Source organism: Canis lupus, chromosome 15 (genome assembly GCF_011100685.1).
Source record: "Canis lupus familiaris isolate Mischka breed German Shepherd chromosome 15, alternate assembly UU_Cfam_GSD_1.0, whole genome shotgun sequence".
Lineage (NCBI taxonomy): Eukaryota > Metazoa > Chordata > Mammalia > Carnivora > Canidae > Canis > Canis lupus.
In genome coordinates this window covers 21,137,861-21,160,401 of record NC_049236.1, presented here as the reverse complement: position 1 = coordinate 21,160,401, position 22,541 = coordinate 21,137,861, and the positions used below count along the sequence as shown (strand labels likewise).

The following is a 22,541-nucleotide window of genomic DNA, read 5'->3' as shown; positions in this document are numbered from 1 at the left end:
CTGCTTGAGGAAGTGTCAGAAGAAGTGAGAATTATTTTCACACCACAGGTCACCACTGGCAGGATGTGTCAATGTGCAAATGGAAAAACACTAATGTAACCGAAAGCAAACAGAAAGAGACAACACAACAAACAAACAAAACATTTCATTTCATTTCTCTTTACCTGAAATTGTGATGCAGCTCTAGATTTGGTGATGAAGAAACTCCCTGATTCATTGTTCCAATAATATATGGACTGGAAAACAAAATAACATATGCAGATGTGCTGAAGGTAAAAGATATCAGTCTATTAAAATGGTCTTAAAAAACAATTTAGGTAAATATGGATACTTCCATTTTAACATTAGGTTAGAAGGGTAATTTTGTAATGCTAGATTGAAAAATGACAAAGATCATTGAGCTGGAAATTTTGATTTGGGGCTCTAAATTCAGCTCGGGCATCCTAGGAGAATCATTTTACCCTCTGAGCCTGAGTTTACCCATCTATAAAATAAAAAAGTTAGATAGAATAATCACAGAAAACTCATTTCACTCTAACATCTTATGACTCTTATTATTATAATCAAATTCATTCATTTTTCCTCTTTTATTATTTCATAGAGATTTTAAAGTTTCTCAATGACATTAGAAAATTTGTATTCTTGTTTCAATGCCCATTTCATGATCTACTTTTAACATTTAAAAAATCCCTAGTAGAGATTAATTGGGATATTGCATCAGTAAAACTAATATTTAGGTTGTTCTTATATGTCCTTCCTTTAGAGGCCATACTATAGTGAATACTTAGTGGGTTTTCAGATTTCTTTTATACCCTACTTCAATCTTTGCTTTCATTATAAATAATTAAAAATTAGACTCAATAATGGAGAGAGATATATCTAAATGCATTAAATTTATCTTTATAGGAAGGCTGAATTCAAACTTTGATGTGGAGGAAAAAAAACAAAACCAGAGCTCTAGACCTTCATTTTAATTCTTAATTTCTTTGATTCAAACATTCTGTCATTGATCTTGGTCTCCCAGACCTTCAGCATATCTGCAGAAGCTAATGCCATCATGTAAATTATGTTTTCATAACAGTTGCCTGGGACATAATTGCTGAATGAATAAATAGATGTTCCAAGAAATGCACAGGGATTTTTTGGGAAATATGTTATAATATTAATGAAGTCTTTAAAAGGTATAACGACACAAGAAAACAAATCTGATGATTTTTTCATATTTCATCACTCAAAATATTTCATAAGCATACCATTTGTTGTATTTACAGTTGAGAAAACCATTGAAGATATCACTCAAAGAGCCCACATGATGAAGATTATCAAGAATTATTACAACAGGGAGTTCTACACCATTATTATCAGCACTGCACTGTTCAGCCAGGTTAGCTAGATACTGTTGCAACTCCTTGAAAAAAAAATAAAGAAAACAAATACATTAATGATTGAGTTTAAACCACTGGCAAGCAACTCACAGTTTAGGAACAGTACACTTTGCCATCCAGTATCTCTGATTAAAACCTACAGGTCATTCCACTGATATAAAACAAAGCAAACACATATAATGCTGAGAGGATGTATTTTTTAAAGAAAAGAGCTAAGAGAAAAGCCAATATAGAACAGCTGCAGCGAATATAAAATTGTGAAAACAAAAGCATGTTTCTCAGTTGTTGTCTCCCTTTAAAAAAGGCCAAAAAAAAAAAAAAAAAAAAAGCAAGTGAGAGTTTTGGATATGAGCTCTTATAACCAACCACAAATACGGAGACTTCATTCTTGCTTTTGGTATTACAATGATAAAAGTGGATTTTAGCAAACCTTATAATTTTCCAGTATAGAATAAATCCAAAATGGCACACCTAAGTTTCCACTAATACTTTAAATGTTTTAATTGCAATTCATTTCAGTAGGGTGCATGAAACCATAGCCCAAGGATTTGGATATAAGTGTGGTTATTTACTTATTTATAACCTGCATGCAACTTCTGTGATTTTAAACAAAGACAAAATTTGTTATATTCACTGGGTCACTTGACATTAGCATTTAGCATTTCTTGAGCTTCTTCTTCTTTTTTTTTTTTACAGGTATTATTCTTTTCTAATAGCTTTTAATCTAAATATGATAACCAGTTTGCTGATTGACTGCTCTCACAGATGGGTAGGCCAGGAACACAATTAGGTTTCTTAAAAATATCCTAATCAGTAGAGCATTTCCATAATATTTGCATACTTACAATGACATTTTCAATTTGTAAATCTTGCTCAGGGTTAAAAAACAATTCCATGATTCCAATTTCTGGAATCTGCCAGGTGAATATGTGAACCACTTACCCTAGATGCCACCTCCCTCTGTCTGTAATACTAATTATATTTTTATTTTTTCAAGATTTTATTTATTTATTGACAGAAAGAGAGAGAGCACCAGCAGGGGGAGTGGCAGGCAGAGGGAGAGGGAGAAGCAGGCTCCTTGCTGATGGGCTCCATCCCAGGACCCTGGGACCATGACTTGAGCTGAAGGCTGAGGCTTAACCAGCTGAGCCACACAGGCGCCCCTATAATACTACATTTAGAACTAAAAGCAGAGAATGATAAAAACATTGCCCAGGGTTTTGAGGCATTTAGTAATATATTCACTTAAGTTTAAATATAAAATTTATTAGAAAACTAATGCACTTTTGATCTTACATTGAACCAATCATACTGAATAAATATAACCTAAATCAAAGAATTCAGAAAAATGTTTAAACTAATGAATGCTCTGGAGAATTTCATTTATCTTAGAACACAAAAAATGGAATTTATACCAATAAAATAACTATATTAAGTCATGCATTCATTTATAAAATATTGACCGCCTATCTTCTATGTTCATAGCTCTAGACAATCCCCTGAGGTGTATAAAAATAATGAAGCATTGTTCAAGTTAGTAAGTTTAATGCTAATTATGAACTGAATCAACTCCTTCTGGGTATAGGGGTTAAAAAGTATTCCTTTGTAGGCATTAAGATTATCACGTTAGGCACTAAAATTTAAATATGATAAATCATATGAATACAATATCACAGTATATTAGGAGCTATGAGAGGCCAGGAGAGGAGATTTTGCCTAGGTGGTAGGTATCAAGGAAAGCTTTCTAGAGAAGGAAATGCTGGAGCTTGGGAGGGTGGTAGGTACATACATAACTAATAAATGTACAAAATACAATGTAAAATATCCCTTGAGAGAGGTTAAACAGAGACTTGGCCTGTAGGAGGAAGGAGTAATTCCAACCGGGGGATCCTGATGAGGTGAGGTGAAATTTGAGATGAATTCTGAAAAATGAGTTGAATTCCAAATGATAAGTATGCAGTTATCGATCCTTTCAAAACACCGTTAGCAAGTACCTGTTATGTTCCAGGTACTCTGGCACTAAGGATTCAGAGATTATTTCTCCATTCCAAGAATTTAGAGTTGAGAAACAGAAAGGCAGGTCAATAAATAAATGAAATGCACAAAACACTATACAGAAACTTAAGAGAGGCACCTAATCCAGACTTGTTCAGAGAACAGGGTACTGGGGACAAACTACTGAAGTGCAAGTAATAAAGAGTGAAAGCTGGAAGGTATGAGCATGTGATGTGTTTGGGGAAATGAAAAGCATTCCATTGTTGCAAGAGAAATTGCACATGGTAGTGCTGGCTGTAATGAAAAAGAAAATAGATCTTGAATCCATGCACAAAAAGTTGGATCTTTCTATATAAACAAATGTGAACCATTGACACATATTTTTTTTTCAGTAGGGAAAGAGCAAATTTATTTATCAAAGGAAACATAAATATGAAGGAGATGATGGTTAATTAGAAACGGAAAAAGCATTCAGAAGCTTATTGCCCAGAATAGAGGGTTATGTGTGTGTATAAAAAAAAACAAACAAACTGTGATTCACGGTTAAAAAAAAATTAAAAAGGCATACATCACAGATTTTGTTCAGAGCATGTAAACCTTACTTGTACCAATGGGAAAGACCTGCTGACGGTAGGCTTATTTGCTATTAACCTTTTATTTTTAGGAGTAGGTAATGTTTTGATGCTTCAAAATGCAAGAAGAGCTTTTCAAATAGAGGGGAAAGAATAATCAAAGGCATAAACACAAAAAAGATGTGGAAGGAAAGAAACTAGTAGCATATGTTTTGGGAATATAAATAATGTTAAGTAAATTGGAAAGAAGAGTTTGTAATCCTGAATGATTTGAAAGGTTACTGGACTTTTCCTGTTGGCAACAAAGAAACATTGAATGTTCTGTCTGGAGTTCTGAGTAATGTAGTTAGAATCATGATTTCAAAGTGTGGTAAGTATATTGTAGAGGAGGAAGAGAAACCAGTCAAGAGAATAACAAAATTGTGGAAGCCAAGGAACATTACGGGACTAAAAGGATAGTAGAGGCGTGGGGAGATTTTTGACCCAGTATGAAAAGCAATAGAAAAACGTTGCGGATTTAATGCAGTCAGACTTTAATAATGAAAAGATATATTTTCCAGGAGGTGAAGGGATAAGTCAGAAAGAGAGAAGGATGATTTAACAGAAGTTGTGAATCAAGAAGTTAGAAAATCTCAAGAGATAAAAGAATGTTAACTTTGATGGGAGGGTGGCGATAGAGATGGAAGGAAGAAGATGGATTTGATGTTTTTTAGAGTTGAAACGGTTTTCTAAACATGTGTACTTAGCATGCTAATAGAAACATACGTGTATGCTAAGGGAGGGGCCTACTATTCAGGAGAGTGGGCGTGGCTAACGGGGTCCAATTGGAGTCAATACACGATGACTCCAGGGGGGTCATCCAGGCGAGAACAGAAGAATGTTGGGTCACGGTTTCATTTACTGGTAGGTGATGGGAAAATAGTGGGTGAGACTGAGAAGGAGCTTGCTAGAGGGTAATAAGGAAATAGAGAACGATAATCATGAAAATTAGAGGAATTTCTGAAAGGGGAAGATTACCTATAACAATTTGCTATACCTAAGCAATAAAAGAGAGAGACAGAGAAAAGATGCAAAGGGCACTGAACTTGGTAATTAAGACATCACTGAGTGATTCTGGAAAAGTAGGGCCATTTGATTCTATCAGGATTCTCATCTTGAGAAGGGTAGTAGACCTCTTTGGGAGTCTGATGAAAGCTACGGACCAGGTGTACGTGGCAATAGGCATACACAAATAATTTTGTCATGTAACTTAAGAGTTTTTCTCGGATCCCTTTGAAATCACTTTATGATCCCCACTGTAACTTAATAGAGGTTAAATCTTTGATTGAAGTACTGATACATTAGCATTAAAAGTTTCATGTCTAAGATCTAATTAGGCAAAAGAAAACAGGTATATGCACCAGATGGACACTGATAATGAGATGAATCCCATACTTTGAAAATACACAGAGAACTCAGGAGTCAGAAAAGCTGTTGATCATTGCCTTCTCCGGTTTTGACTGTAGACATATCAAAAATGAATCTGCCAAGACCAGTTTTTTGATCTTTTCCTACCCAACATTCCAAGTGTTTTCAGCTGGCCACATATTATTTACTAAATCCATCTCTAGCCTTCTGGGCCTGCTATATCAAATGTCACAAAGTGTAATCGCTTATGTGTACTGCTCTTGATCAAAATATTCCAGCTGGCAGCTTGAGGGAGGGCTTGAAGAGTAGGAAGAGGGACAGGATGCAAAACGCAGAGCAACCAAACACATAAAAAGATTTTTTTCATTTGATGGTTTTATTGTTCTTTTTTTTTTTTTTTGAATCAGTAAGTGCTTTTTTGGCTTTGTCTCTTCAGTGCTATCTATGGCGTAGCATAATGCATGTCAGCCACTGCACAGCTTCATTTTTCATGGACGGGATTTATTAGTTCATGCCTCATTCACACTTTCCGTTAGTAGATCTACACAGCTAGCAGCTGTCCCTCAGACAATCTCAACTAGTCATCCCTATTCCTTTATACCATTCTCACCTACCGCCGCCCACCCCTCATCACAAAAAAGCAGAGCAATAATAAACAAATAAAAACCACTGTGGATTTTCTGACAATTTGGCAAGAATTAGGCTAAATTCTCTAGCAACAATTGTACCCAGCACTATTGACAGCTCATTCATATCTTACAAACAGAAAGAAACAATAAACATCTGTCAGTTGTATTTTGTGCTTCCTTGGTGCCGAATGCCACATGATGTGTCCCTGGGTTTTTTCCTATTACTGCCTCCTAGCATCATTAATTCTGTTCCAACACTCTTGGCAATGCTTTATTTTTCATTATTATTTTGTAATAGCAAACATTATACTGACCTATTTACGACACAAGTGATTTTATTCAGAAAAAGAAGAAAATAAAAGTGTTGGTACTATTTGGTCATATTTTTTTAAGGTTCCTATTATAGTATTAAGAACATCTCCAAACACTAAACAACTTTTTAACTGAAATAAAAAGAACCTGTATGTAACAGTATATTTGGGGTGAGGCAAATTTTATAAGTGTAAGTAATTTTGTAAGTGTAAATTTTATCAGTATAAATTAACCAACTGTATCATACCATGTTCAGCTACATCCTAATGAAGCCCAAATCTGTCTACTTGATTCAAAACTTGATTTTAAGTGATTCTCAACTTTGTCAAAATGACACGGTTTTCTGTAATACATCTATTCTTCTTTTACCAACCACTTGCTTTTTTTTTTTTCCCCCACAAGGAAGTCACTTCTGAAGAGCTGTCATGCCAACATTGGGGGAAGTCCAAGGAACACACGGAGGATGGCTAAGGGACATAATCCTTTCATCATTCTGGCTGAGAAAAAAAAGAATGGTGGTAAAATGCTTTTTAAATAACATTCTGAGGAGACTCAGAATTCACAGGAGGCATTAAACATGTAGGCTGAAGCAAACCAACGACTACGCTCTTAGTACTTCTGCTTAGAGAAGATTCAAATATTCAGCCTCAGGTTACGTGTCTCTATTCAGTTGAAATGAGAATGGGTGAGTCAATCACAATTTGAATGCTGCCGTGTTCCAAGGGAATATTTGGAATTCAGGTGCTATATTTGTTTAATTTTTAAGAGGTCCTAGCATGTTGTTTGTACTTCATTGTTCTTGAAAACTACAGTTTTAGACAAAGGTCTATGTGTGTGTTTGAGGGATGGGTCCATATGGGTTGTGATAGAAATCTTTATTGAAAGCAATTAAACGTTAATTACACATCTTATTTCTCTTTCTTTCCCTCTCTCTCTCTCTCTCTCTCTCTCTCTCTCTCACACACACACACACACACACACACACACACTCTTAGCTCTTACCATGATCCTACTATTTTTCCCATATTACAGCTGGGAGAACCAAGGCAAAGGAAATTCCACAATCTGCCTTAGATCCCACAGTTGGTCACTGACAGGGACTTAATAAACTCCATTAAGAACATTTTTTATTGAGAGACAATTGACATACATCGTTGTACAAATTTAAACTGTATAGCATGATTTGATTTACACCTATTGTGAAATGATTACCATGAAAGATTTAGCTAACATCCATCTTCTCTTATATATCCCATAAAAAAAAAAAAAAAAAGAAAAGAAAGAAGAAAAAAAGGCCAAAAAATTTTCTTGTGACGGAACTCTTTGAATTTACTCCCTTAACAACTTTCCTATACATCATACAGCAGTGTTAGCTATGGTCATCATGTTGCCTATTATATCCCAAGTAATTATTTATCCTGTAACTGGAAGTTTGTACCTTTTTAAAAAAAATATTTTATTTATTTATTCATGAGAGACACAAAGAAAGAGAGAGGCAGAGACACAGGAGAAGCAGGCTCCATGCAGGGAGCCCGATGTGGGACTCAATCCTGGGACTCCAGGATCATGGCCTGAGCCAAAGCAGATGCTCAACCACTGAGCCACCCAGGCGTCCCAAGTGTGTACCTTTTCACCATTTTTCTACAATTCTGGTCCCCCATCCTCTGCCTTAGGTAATTTTTTTTTTTTGAGATTCCACACAGTGAGATCACAGTTATTTGCCTTTCTCTGACTTAACTCACTTAGTGTAGTGCCTTCCAAGCTTATGGATTTTGAGGCAATTGGTAGAATTTCCTCGTTTATTTATGGCCAGATAATATTCCACTGTATGTGTACATACACATATACACATACATATTCATCCATTCATTTCTTTATCCACTCACCCATCCATGACACTTAGGTTGTTTCTAGGTCTTAGCTTAGCTAATGCTTCTATGAACATGGTGTGTTGCAGATATTTTTTGAGTTTGTGTTTTCACTTCCTTTGGATATATTCCAAGAAGTGGAATTACTGGATCATACGGCAGTACTACTTTTAATTTTTTGAGGATCCTCCATTCTGTTTTCCATAGTGGCCGTACCAGTTAGCAATCCCACCAACAGCGTACAAGGGTCCCCTTTTCTCTACATCCATACCAACATTTGTTATCTCTTATCTTTTTGATGATGGCCATTCTAACAGGCATGAGGTGATATCTCACGTGGTTTTACCTTGCATTTCTCTAATGACTAGTGATATCGGATATCTTTTCATGTACCTCGTCTTCTCTGGACAATGTCTATTCAGGTCCCTTGTCCATTTTTTAATTGGGTCACATGTTTTCTTGTTATTGAGTGGCATGAGTTTTTTCTATATTTTGGATTCTAATCCCTTATCAAATATATATGATTTGTAAATGTTTTTCCCATTCTGTAGGTTGTCTTTTTCACACTTTGCTGATGGTTTCTTTTGCTGTGCAGGAGTTTTTAGCTTGATGTATTCTCGCTTGTTTATTTTTTATTTTGTTGCTTGTACTTTAGGTGTCATATCCAAAAAATCATTACCAACACCCATGTCAAGAAGCTTTATTTCTATGTTTTCTTCTAGGAATTTCATGGTTTCAGGTTGTATATTTAAGTCTTTAATCCACTGCAAGTAAGTTTTTGTGAGTAATGTAAATATGTGTCCAGTTTTTTTCTTTTGCATGTGAACATCCAATTTCCCAGCATCATTTATTGAAGAGACTCCTCTGAGTATTCTTGCCTTCCTTGTCCAATATTAGTTGATGATATAGGCATGGGTTTATTTCCAGGTTTTTGATTCTGTTTCAGTGTGTCTGTCAATTTTATGTGTCTACTGTTATGACAATACCATACTGTTTTGATGACTATATCTTTATAGTATAGCTGAAATTAGGAAGTGTGACGTCTCCTGCTTTGTTCTTCTTTCTCAGCATTTCTTTGGTTATTCAGTCTTTTGTGGTTCCATATACATTTTATGAGTTTTTTTTTTTTTTGGCTTCTATAAGTCAATTGGAATTTTGATAGGAATTGCATTGACTCTATAGATAGGTTTTAGTAGTATTGACATTTTAATGACATTAATTCTTCCAACCCATGAACATGAAATACATATCCATTTATTTGTGTCTTCTTTAATTTCTTTCATCATTGTATTGTAGTTCTCAGAGTAGAGATCTTTTATCTTTGTAAATTTATTTCTAAGTGTTTTATTGTTTTTGATCCTACTATAAAATGAGATCAACTTCCTTATTTCTTTTTTAGAAAATGCATATTTGTGTATAGAAACTGATTTTATCACATCCTGCAACTTTACTAAATTAATTAATTAGATCTAATAGGTTTTGGAGAAGTCTTTAGGATTTTCTATATATAAAATCATGTCATCTACCTATAGAGAAAATTTTACCTCTTCCTAATTCTGATACATTTTCCTCTCCCACTTCTGCTCCCTCTCCTTTTCTCCTTCTTCTTCTTCTTTGCCTGATTGTTCTAGCTAGGACTTCTAGTACTATGCTGAAGAGAAGTGATGAGAGTAGGCATCTTTGTCTTGACCACTGAGTCATCTAGGCGTCCCTAATTTGTTGAGTTTTTATGAGCGATGCACTTTGTCATATGCTGTCTCTGCGTCTATTGAGATGGCTATATGATTTGTTTTCTTTCTTTCTATTAGTGTGCCATATCGCACTGATTAATTTCTGCATGTTGAACTATCTTTGTATACTAGGGATACATCCCATTTGACCATGGTGAATGATCCTTTTAATGTGCTGAATTTGATTTGCTATATTTTTTTTTTTTGAGAACTTTTACATCTATACTCATCAGGGATACTGCCTACAGTTTTCTTTTCTTTTCTTTTCTTTTCTTTTCTTTTCTTTTCTTTTCTTTTCTTTTCTTTTCTTTCTTTTTTAAAGATTTTATTTATTTAGAGGCAGAGACACAGGCAGAGGGAGAAGGCTCCATGTGGGGAGCCCGACGTGGGACTCGATCCCGGGTCTCCAGGATCAGGCCCTGAGCTGAAGGTGGCGCTAAACCACTGAGCCACCTGGGCTGCCCCAGTTTTCTTTTTTTTTTTTTTTTAAATTTATTTTTTATTGGTGTTCAATTTACTAATATACAGAATAACCCCCAGTGCCCGTCACCCATTCACTCCCACCTCCCGCCCTTCTCCCCTTCTACCACCCCTAGTTCGTTTCCCAGAGTTAGCTTTTCTAGTAGCATCATTTCTAGTTTGGGTAATAGGATGATGCTGGCCTCATGCTGGTTCAGATACTCATGAAGTATCCCTTCATCTTCAAATTTTTGGAAGAGTCTGAGAAGGATTGGTATTAATTCTTCTTTAAATGTTTGACAAAATTCACCAGTGAAGTTATCTGGTCCTGAGCTTTTCTTCTTTCTCGGGGATTTTTGTTTACTGATTCAATCCTCTTACTAGTAAGAGGTCTATTTAGATTTTCTATTTCTTCCTGATTCAGTCATGGTAAGTTGTAAGTTTCTAAAAGCTTTTCCAGTGTGGTGGCATATTGTTGTTCATACCATTAAGAATGTTTTGTTCGCTAAACTACGTGTCTGGTTTATTTCAAGAATCCAATTCAAATTTTGTGAATTGCATTTATTTCTGAAAATTTGTAGGCCTGAAGTTTCGGAGAGACTGGGTTAGTTTAGATCATCTAAACAGGCTATCTTTGGAAGAATAACATGACCCAGTATCATGGATTCCATCAAGGTATTGTCTATAACAGATGCAGTTTCCTAAGAGAAGCTGAGGTTGAATTGATTGAGAATGTAATGAGTACTTACAGGCAAAAATATTCTAGTGTTAGGAATATGTTAGGCATTCACTACTTTCTTTTTAGGATTCTTTGTTTTACTTATAATATGTGAAAGTACTGGCTAGGTTTTATAGCCCCCTCATGCCTATTTAATAGCTGAGAGTGTTCAAGCTGATTATTATGGTACATTAGGCCTTAGTTGATGGCAAAATGAAATACGGTTCAATTTCCTAAGGTTCTGAAGCAGAAATCCTATAGAAGTAAAATGTAAGCAAATTGCTACTCCCAGAATTTCTGCCTAGATTATTCTAATCATCCCCACATCCCCATTGTTGTAACACCCCAGTTAATTCCCACCTATTTAATATGACTCAGGTCAAGTATTGACTTTTTATAAAGCCTTAATTCTTCCAGGAAGAGTTCTATTTTCCCCTCTTGCTTCTACAGAAGAAAGGATAGACCTTTTTCTACTCCAACCCTTCCCAAATGGATGTGTAAGAGAAATCAGACAATAGAGACTGTCATTTTCTTCTGTGTATCCCCAATGATTGGGAAGTATCCGATCACTGAATGTTACTGAATAGCCGTCTTGCTTAAATTCACAAAACAGGGTTTAGTCACCCACCAAATTTTAGTTTTAGTCAAAAAGATGGTGTGTTTCCATGTTCAAAATGGGTCTTACACAATCTTATATCTTAATTGCTTAAAACAGTTATGGATAAAGAGCAAAGGTTCTCTTAGGAGTTTGCAACTTACCTTACTTGACTTGTGGTCCACATTAAAAGTGGCAATTGCATCTTCTGTTTTTTTCCTCCCAGATTTTGTTATTACATATTCAGCAAGTTTGTTTGCTAAATAGGTCTTTCCAGTACCACTAGGTCCTGAGAGTATAATTCTGTGATGCTCCATCAACAAGTTAAAGTACCTTTGGGTAATTGGTTTAGGAATCAGTGTATCAAAAACAAAACTGTCCAAACTGTTTTCTTCTACTCCTGAAGGAAGAAACAAAGGGAATAATAGCATGTCTTATTGTTCTACAGAAGTTGGTATTTAAAATATAGTGCTAACCCACAACAGAGTTTTATGAGTCATAGGAATGCAGGCCTTGTAAAATGCCTTTCTTGGTATTTCTATCTTACAACCACGTGTTGCCATTTTAAGACAAAAAGGCAGAGCGAACATCCAAATGAAGGTAAGCTATTTCCTTTTGTTCAGGCTTCCCTCCCCTACTTCATGTTTCCCACTTATGTTTCCAGAGAGAACTGAAAGAATTACTATAGATTCTATTATAATATCTTTCATCTCTTTGGGGGTGGTAGGTTTGTAGAACTTAAATGTAAATAATAAAATGTGTATTTTTTTCCTTTTTCTTCCTATTTTCTCCTTCTTTTCATTTTCTTCTATCTCTCATTACAAATCCCAGCTGTACACTTAAGCTTTTGAAGAACAGAAATTGTGATATCTGGCAAGGAATTAAGAAATAAAGCAACAGAATGTCCTTTTACTAACCCAAGCACCTTAATCACAAAATCAAATGTTGGCAAATTCCTCTATTAATCTAGTTTATATAGATGGGCTCTGACTCTTTAACATATATGAACAAGGAATTATGGAGACAAGTATACTTTAGATATTCCGTTTGCCTATAATTAATCACTTCATCCAAAGCAAACAGATTTTCTTACCCCCAATTCCTAACATCTAGTCTCTATCCCCAGTGGATATTTATTGGGTATGCATATTTTAAAATCAAAGATACAGTGATGAATATATTACTTTTTGATATGCAATGAATTATTTGAATCCTCCCTAAATGAAAGATGATAATGGAGAAAACTGAGAGATTTGAAATTCCCTAAATCGCATTCCTTTTTCTTGAGTCTTGGAGAATCTTCAAAATTACATCCCAAGTTTCACATCCCAGAAATCAAAGAATTTCATTTACTTGGATTTTAGTGTTCTTAGTAAGATTTTAGTGTTTTAAAAGTAAATAATTGAGGTCTCTTTTCATACTAAAACTATCAACATGGTTAGCATAGTTTCCAAATATGAAAATGTAAAGTGAAACTAGAAAGGAAGAAAGGAAGAAAGAAAAAGAAAGAAGAAAGAGAGAAAGAAAAAGAAAGAAAGAAAGAAAGAAAGAAAGAAAGAAAGAAAGAAAGAAAGAAAGAAAAAGAAAGAAAGAAAAGAAGAAACAAGTTGGCTAAAACAATACGGTTGTGTTTTTCTTTTCATTTTTGTTTTTACCTTTCAGGTTCACAGTAATGATGTTATTATCTCCAACAAGGTATCCACAAGGCAGCAGTTCAGGCACTTCTAGGCTATGGGATCTAATTAAATCTCCTATACAGTAGCTAGCAATGCAGTCAGAGCTCAGACCAAGGCTAGTGGATGTATCAATTCGGAACACATATTCCTAAAATGATACATACAAAAAAGGAAGTCAAAACAGAGATTCAACTTATCTACAACAAATACAAAACTCATGGGGATATGAAGCTGGCTGTCAAGACTTTTGGAATGGATAATAGAAGAATTATTAATATCACACAGCAGCAAATAGAGAAAGCTTTTCTTACTCCTTGAAATGGAGGCAAGGGAAAGCATATATGTTTACATTATTAAAGCTAAAGGAAACATATAAAATAAAACATAATCAAAAATTAATATCAAGATACCTTGTGTAACTTACCTTAAAGAGACGTCTAATTACACCATCTAAGACATCCCACTTGGTTTTTCCACTAACACCAATGGATCCTATCAAATATGCCTGAGACTTCTGATCCTAAATAAGAATAAAAAAAAAAAACCCACAATAGAATCCAATTATATATCTTGTTTTATTACCACATTCTCTACTAAAATATATTAATGTACTAATGATTAAGATTCAAATGTTTATTAAGCCTATGGGTTTTATTATAACAGACATGTATGGTATAGTATATAAAATAAAACATACCCCAAACAAACTAAACAAATAAATGAAGTAATATTAAATTCAACAAGAAAGAAAGAGATGAGATGAAGTGGAATGGTTTGGAAAACTGATTCATGACCTGTTTGGTAGTAGGGAAATAAGTCTTTTGCTTTGATGCAGTGGGTGCATTCTTGAAGAGAAGCAGCTTGGTAGAAGGGAAATAGTGGCAGGTATGGAAGAGAACTATTTCATATGAACCCTAGAACTTCATCTCACTCATTTTGTGATCCTATCTTTAAATCTAAAATTCAATTTTTTCATTTGTTAATTTAGATTGTATCTAAAATTGAATCTGTCTTTTTTTTAAGATTTATTTTATTTTAGAAAAACAGAGATAGAGGGAGGGAGGGGAAGAAGGAAAAGGGGAGAGAGAGGGAGAGAGGGAGAAAGGGAGAGAGAGAATCTCAAGCAGACTTCTCATTGAGCATAGAGCCTGACATAGGGCTCAATCTCACGATCCTGAGATCACAACCTGAGCCAAAACCAGATGGACACTTAACCAACTGTGCCACCCAGGTGCCCTTAAAGTCTAATCTGTCTTTTAAAAAATGAGTTATCCGTAGTAGCATGGCATTCACATATTTATAAAACAGTTCCCATTTTGAATTTATCAGAAAATTCACTAAAAGAACATGTCAAGGAATCCTACAGGACTCATTTTATCAAGCAAAGAATCCTTTTTCAGTATAAAGAATGGTCCCAAATTTATTATTATTTTTTTGTAGGATGCGATTTTGAGGACTTTCTACATACATTGGACAAATAAACAATTCAAGATTTATAGACAGTGGAGCCTCTTTTACAATGACTAGAAATGGTCACGTAAAGTAGTGCTCATGATGCCAGTATATATAATTAGCTGGTTGATGTGTTACAATCCTGAGTCTAGTTGCCAACTGTATTCATCCTTAAGAGGGTGATAGAATAATCACTGAATCAGATATTAGGAGACAGTGACTATGCAACACACAATATCTGCTACCTAATTTAAAAAATGTGACTTTAGGTAAGTAACTTGGATACCTCAGGGCCTCGATTTCTTCATCTGTAACATTTACCTCTATAAGGGTAAATGATTATTACCATTATTTAGATATAATCCAAGTTAGAAGCCAATACCTTTTTCAGAAAAAGTTAAGAAATTCACAGAACACCCTTGTGATTTTTTTTAGTACTGTTATGCACTGAATGTTTGTGTCTCCCCCAAATCCAAATGTTAAAGCCATAGCCTTCAGTGTGATGATTTTTGGAAATGGGACCTTTAGGAGAAAATCAGATTAGGTCAGTAGAATGGGACTCTCATGATGGGATTAGTGATCTTATAAGTAGGAGAGGAGAAGGAGACATTTATCTTTCTCTCCCCAAGTACACACACTTTAGAAAGGACATGTGAAGACATATCAGAAAGGTGGTTTATCTGCAATGCAATGAAAGACTTCTCACTAGGAACCAGATCAGCCGGCATCTTGATCTTGGGCTTCACAATGGTGCTAAAATAAATTTTTTATGTTTAAGCCACCCAATATGGTATTTTGTTAAGGCAGCCCAAGAAGACTAAAAACAAAAAACAACTTTCATTGTTCAAAGACATTGTTTTTTAGAATCATTGTAAAAAACTAAACTTGTTTCCCAGTATCACTGTAACTCAGTCAAAATGAATGCTCATACAATGTAAGTAGCTGGTTTTAAATCAGAGATAGTTTAAGCTTCACTGAGACTATTACAGTCTTTCACATGAAGACCCACTTGGGAAAATCAGGCATACATCTACAGCTCAAGCAGAAAGTTTGTGGCATTGGAATTCTTTGAATATTTTCTTGGGGTAAAAATTCACAAGTGCTATGTTACCTTTCAAACTTCAATACTTCAATTATTTTAAAATTCCAAATAAGCAAAAAAAAAAAAAAATCCAAAGAAGCTTTTGTTTTTTGCTAGATAGGAAAAAATTCAGATTCTTACAAATTTGTATTCTTGGCCACTCAACTACAAATTCAGCTCGAAATAATACTTTTAGTTTTAAAAAAGGACTTGAATCACAATTTGACAGCAACATTTGATTCCAGAAAAGTTAAAATGTTTTCCTTATCAGCTAAGACTTTGCTTAAAAATGATATATACAAGTTGCATCAATGGAATTGTCATATGAAGTTCAGTAAATACATCTTTCCAATGCCTAGAATGTTCATATAGCTTATAGGCTCCTCTTTGTACAAAAGCTATATTGACAGCTCTGGTAACACATTACTACACATCATAAATATCACCTGTATTTTACAGGTAACACCAAACGAATTTAGACAAGATGTTTATGTCAAAGAAAGCAATGTTCCTTTTTTGAAGTTATAGGAATGAGAATGGTTGACAACCAATATTGTCTTCTGTGAATGAACGGGATGCATTGAGACACATTTCTACCTATATGATGGTGTCATTTCTTTTGAGTCCCTAACTTTCATGCTTTTATAACATACTAAGCCAATGCCAAGACACACGCTGATGACAGTATATTTACCAGGAGAAATATTCAAGTATAAAATACATTTGATTCATGGTCACACTCATTCTTTAGTAATAAAGAATTTAAGATTAAAGACGTACCTTTGCTCGGCCGTAGCCCTTGCTTATGGAGACTATAATTTTTACACTGCGGCCGTCTTTGTGTCCAGTTCCATCACCAGCATCATCCAGCAAGATATCTACCAAATTTTCAAAGAAACACACACACACACACACACACACACACACACACACACACACACACCATGCACACAACAGAGTCACATTAGCTTGGAATTGTTTATTGTCATTGTTTTCTCCCTCATAGTTTTATGTCTTTCAGTGGAAATATTTGGCCTTTTGGTTTCCCATTCTAGCCTAACTGGTTTGAAAAGTCTCAGCTTTCAAGAAGATGAATTAGTGTGGTTGGGCAGAAGGTTTAGTCGCAGAATTTATTTCTGTCTCCAGAGATCGTCACCCACGTGATGGGCCATTGCCTTCAGATGAGGAAATAAGGAGTTGCTTTCTCTATTATACCCATGTCTGAGGAATACCTGAGTAATATTCAGTTATCGTTGTAGCTGTGACAAACGAAAAGCAATTTGATTTTTCCATCCAACGTAAAATATCCAAGCTCAATACCCATGTAAATTACAAATGCTAAGGGACTGAGATTGGCTGTCAACTGAAATTATTTTCAAGCATTTGGCACACATCCAGCTATATTACTGCCTACCTTATATCTATAATTATTAGGGACTGTTATTGAATTTCAACCATAACATTAAACTTCCCTATAGGAGTACATTAATTATCACTCTCTAGTACCTTCATGCTTGTAGTTTTAAAACCAAAATAGTATTTCTAACAATCAGCTAAGACTTACAGAAGCCTGACAAAGCTAGCTAACCTTCAAAGCACCAGTCTTTAAATGTAATTAAAGATTAATTTTCAAAATATACTATATGAGATTAACGTCCATTTTGGATAATTATTAATGTCAACTATTCCACATATGTTTTCCTTTGACAATAATGTTAGTATAATAGGGCCATGTTGAATATGAATACAGTGCTCTGTGGACAAAAGAAACTCAGTTATGTGCTAAAGAACACATGTGTCTGGTGACAAGGGGCCTCAATTACTCTGACTGTAAATTCATAGAGATAAGGGCTGTGAATGTACTAGCAGAGAAACGATAACTTAATCAAATAGCTTCTGAAAATGGAATGGTTCTATTATCTTAACAATTAAGAATATGCAATTTCACAAAGGAAGGAGTAAAAAAACATGCCCTAAGACCATAACAATAAAAAAAATCAACAAAAATCAATCAATTCTGTTGATTCTATTTTGCTATAGAAATAGCAAAAATTTCTATTTTTGCTAGAAATGTTTAAATCATCAAAGATAATCCTTTCACTAGAAATTTAATTATTTTACCAGATTAATATGCTCACAACCTCTCACCTTTTTGCTTATCTCAGTCAAACTAGAACTCTTCCTAAGTGTCATTTATCCTCTTGCTCTTTTTCTTAGAAGTATAGAGTGGCTTACCGTGGGCTGCCTACATCTAAATTTCTGGTCGGCTGTGACCAAATTATCTCTTTAGTACTTTGCTCAATTAGTCATAAATGTTCATAAATACTCAAAGATATTTATTAAACCTAAATGATACCAGGAACTGTGCTGGGCATTGGGAAAGAATACCAAGGTGAGAAGCAAAACAAGTTTCTTGCTCTTTTGGAGTGTACATTCTCAACAGGGTAATTTCAGAATGTGTTAAGTGCCAGAACTAATGGGGGTGAAGCAGTGAAACAGAGTAAGCAAAGGAAGGCTGCTTTACATGGCTAGGTCGTCCTGGAAGGCATCCTTGAGGAGGTGCTCTTTAGAGATAAGACCGGCAAGTAAAGACCTAGGGAAAGAGGTCCAGAAAACAAGAACAAATGCAAAAGCCTTGATGAAAGAGCTAGGTGTGTTCAAGGCTCAGATGAAAGCTCTGGGGGGTAGGAGTGTGGAGATCAAGCTGAGGGGGTGGGAGGAGAGTAGCAGGAAATGATATTGAGGTGGGTAAGGGCCAGGTCAAGAGCGGCCCAGTCCTCCATTGCAAGGCATTTAAGGTGATTTCTGATCTACTTCTTTGCTCAAATTTGTTCTGGAACATGTTATTCATTTCATGTTACGCTTAGTTTTAAAAACTGTGCTTAAAATATGGAATTTCTTCTGACAGCAGTGAAGTAAATGTCACCATTAACGAACGAACAACCGTCCTTGGTTTCTCACATGTGGTTATTTACAGTAGAATGAATATAGTAGGGAAAAGGTCAGGCACTGGATTCCTACAGACCTGGGTTCAGATATTAGTTCTGTCCCCTACTAGTCACATGATCTGGAACAAATTATTATTGTCTCTTTCCTAAGTCTTGGTTTCCTCATCTGTAAAATGGCCTCAAACAGCACCCACGTCATAGGGTTGCTGAGACCATCAGAGATCATGCCTTTACAGCATTTTATCCTCAGTGTTTAACAAGGTCAGCGGTTCTAACCATTATTCCTTTCTCCATGTGTTTATTATGACTCTTTTCTCTTTGCAGGTCAGCGGTTCTAACCATTATTCCTTTCTCCATGTGTTTATTATGACTCCTTTCTCCATGTGTTTATTATGACTCTTTTCTCTTTGGTGGGGAGGAGCACATCATGACTCACTCTGTCTCCCCTTCTTCCCAACATATTGATAAGAGGGATCACCTGTGAAATAACTCCACGAAAAAAAGGGAAAAATAGCAAATTTGAGGTAAGGGCTTTCTGTGGGTTGGTTTTGTTTTGTTTTTTTGTTTTATGGAAAATATGTTATGGTCCTCTGTCAATACTCTGAAGGAAGAATAAAAAGATCTGCCATTCTGATTATAATCAAGTGAAAGTCTCACATACACACACAAAATGAAGGTTTTTCAAGCTTCTGCCTTTACTGGATGTATAGAAATACAGAACTAAACATTTGTCAATTATTCACTCTCCTGCCTACTGCTCTCCTTTTTTTTTTTTTTTTGCTCTCCTTTTTTAAAAAAAAAAAAAATCATGGACCCTAGAAAGTGTTTTTGCTAAAAAGCTCCAATGTAAAGGTGCTTCTGATTTTTAATTTTAAAGCCACTAAACAAGAGGGAAGGCAGTGAAAACAGTATCCTAGTCATGTGACTTAATTTTTTGTTAGTTCAGATATAATTATCACTAATGATAAATAATTAATGAAATAAATATTAAACTGAAAATAAATAATTAAATGGGTAATTAAAAAGTACATTTTTGAAGCACCTCCAAAAAATCTGCCCCAAATTCTGAATCACAGACATCCGTATTTTCAGTCTGATGAACACCGACATTGTCTATTTCATTTATTTAGCTTATACTTATCTTTCTGAGTTTTAGTCTTTCCTGGACATGAATTTCAGTTTCATTTTTATTTGGCTTCTATTTCTAGCATACGATTCTTTTTTTTAAAGATTTTTATTTATTTATTCATGAGAGACAGAGAGAGAGAGAGAGAGAGAGAGAGGCAGAGACACAGGCAGAGGGAGAAGCAGGCTCCATGCAGGGAGCCCCACGTGGGACTCCACCCCAGGTCTCCAGGATCACGCCCTGGGCCGAAGGCAGCACTAAACTGCTGAGCCACCCGGGCTGCCCCTTGGCTTCTATTTCTAAACTATCTTCAGCACTAACTATGCCTCTTTTAAACCTTATTACATATCCATGAGATGAAACAAGATCATATAACAAGCAGTGAAATCCTGCCATTAAGCCACCCCGTAAGGCACAAGCCCATGTCTCTTCTTAGGAGTCAAGCCAGGATAAGACAGTCACTGACGGCCTTTGGCTGTGGACCCTCACTCACTTCTCCATCAGGTTCATCACCAACAAGCCAACATATAGCATATTGCTCAGGGCTCCCGGAATCTATACATTTGAAGTCTTCGTTTTTTCTTTTTGAGCATCTTTTGAAGAATTTACATGATAACACATTACAGACAGTTTACACATCCAAGTTACTATCACAGCCTCAATGTTCTATTTTACCAAATGATTTATCATTTTGTTTAATTGTGACATCTCTCTGTTTCTTCCTGGCTACTAATGTTTGTTTTACTTGATACTTATTCTCAGAAATCATTCCCTTTCCCAAGTACCTGCCAAATGTCATATACAGTGTGTTTCTGAATTTCAGGGAGTTCCTACTTGTCTTTTAGTTCCCACTTGTCTTTTCTAAGAAGAAAGCAAGTTATACATTTGAGCCATTCATTTTACACTATGAAGGGCAGATATAACAGTAGAATTGTCAATATTCTCACTTTTTAGAAAAGATGTGATTAAAAATGTCATCAAATTCAGCATGCTGTGTCTCTGTGTCACTTCCTCTTCTATATTTTTGTGTAATTTAAGACAAGCCGGAAAGAGCTATATAGTTGTATAATGGCATCAAAAGTTACCCAGGAACATGTATATCATTGGTTTCCAAGCGTCATCTGGTGGCTGTGCTCTGCAATTACTACAGATCTTCGCGTAAATCTCTCCTAAACTAAATCTTAACCACCTAAAATGATTCACTGCCACAGGAGCATTTACACTTGATAACTGAATAGTTTGTCACATACTAAGACAACATTATGTCAGATGATTCTATTTGCAGTGAAGTAAAACCATCATTAGTTGAACAGTAACAGAATCCAGTGAGTTCTTTTCGTTTGTTTGTTGAACACTTAATAAAACTGTGCCCTGGGTGATGTAGTGGCTTTATGTTCTCTCTAGGCAACATCATGCAAGATCATCTGGTCAAATTCACCAATAGATCCTGATACACTCATAAATGGGCTTTGTACACTGAAAACACTCTAAAATTGCATGCGATTACTAGTATTATACTCATAAGTACTAATGATCACCCCTGAGGATATTATTTTTTTTTATTGTATTTGTCATCATTCTGGAAGAAACTTCTCAAGCACGTCATTTTTTCACATGACACGAAAACCATATTCTCCTAAGTCTTTCACTCTTTCACGGAGAATGCTCTTTAGACGTTGTAACAAAGTAGAATAAATTTTTTAAAAAAGAAGAATGGGGCTATTTCTGAGAATTAAGAGTGCTAACATTTTTACGAGGGTAAGGTGAGAACAGGGGTGGGTGGGCTTCTGCAAATCCCAGCCCCTTCCCCTCCCACTAAGTCACAGGCAGGTGTGTGCACAGAATTACCTGAGGTAACAGACTCTGTGATGTTCAGATTGTTTAGAGAAAGTCCTAACGACTGCCGTGAAGATGAGGAGGATGTGCTACTTGAGGACTCTGATGGTGGGCGAGCAGGCTTAGCTGTGTTACCAGTTTCTGCTTTCAACCGGTCATTTTCTGCCTTCAGCATTTCAATTTCATTCTGTTGTGAGGATAGAAAACATGAAAAAAAAAATCCAGCTAGTTTGAGTGAGAAAATGGCACCAACTCTTTTATCACAGCTGATTATTTGGTTTATTTAATTAAGCATGTGGTGGTATGTTTAATAAACAAATATAAATTATGAAAACAGGACTTTCTCTACAGAAGGAAAACCAACCTATTCTCTTTCTAACATTCATATATTTATATATCCACAAATACAGAGGCACTAACCATTAGAATTTTTTAAAAGTATTTTTAAAATATACCATATATTTGAGGAGTCTTCCAGGACTTGATCCCATTTGAATCAAGAATAATAATGTTTAGAGAGTTTATAAAAATTTCTCGTTTTATTTTTTTAAAAGATTTTATTTATTTATTCAAGAAAGATAGAGAGAGAAGCAGAGACACAGGCAGAAGGAGAAGCAGGCTCCATGCAGGGAGCCCAACATGGGACTCGATCCCGGGTCTCCAGGATCAGGCCCTCAGCCGAAGGCAAGGGCTAAACTGCTGAGCCACCCGGGCTGCCCAAATTTCTCGTTTTAAATGTACTGTTAACATCT

General features: G+C 35.4%; 1 protein-coding gene across 5 annotated transcripts in view; it reads right to left on the bottom strand.

The window, feature by feature from the left end:
• NAV3 (neuron navigator 3) overlaps positions 1 to 22,541 on the bottom strand; it is a 189,423-nt gene that overhangs the window by 12,906 nt on the left and 153,976 nt on the right. For all 5 annotated transcript variants that reach the window (XM_038558518.1, XM_038558520.1, XM_038558521.1 and 2 more), the window contains 7 exons: positions 21,802 to 21,976; positions 16,660 to 16,757; positions 13,771 to 13,866; positions 13,326 to 13,494; positions 11,835 to 12,070; positions 1,254 to 1,408; positions 165 to 236 (listed from right to left, as the gene is read on the bottom strand). In XM_038558518.1, coding sequence (XP_038414446.1) covers positions 165 to 236; positions 1,254 to 1,408; positions 11,835 to 12,070; positions 13,326 to 13,494; positions 13,771 to 13,866; positions 16,660 to 16,757; positions 21,802 to 21,976 — 1,001 coding nt within the window. The remainder of the gene's footprint in view (positions 1 to 164; positions 237 to 1,253; positions 1,409 to 11,834; positions 12,071 to 13,325; positions 13,495 to 13,770; positions 13,867 to 16,659; positions 16,758 to 21,801; positions 21,977 to 22,541) is intronic.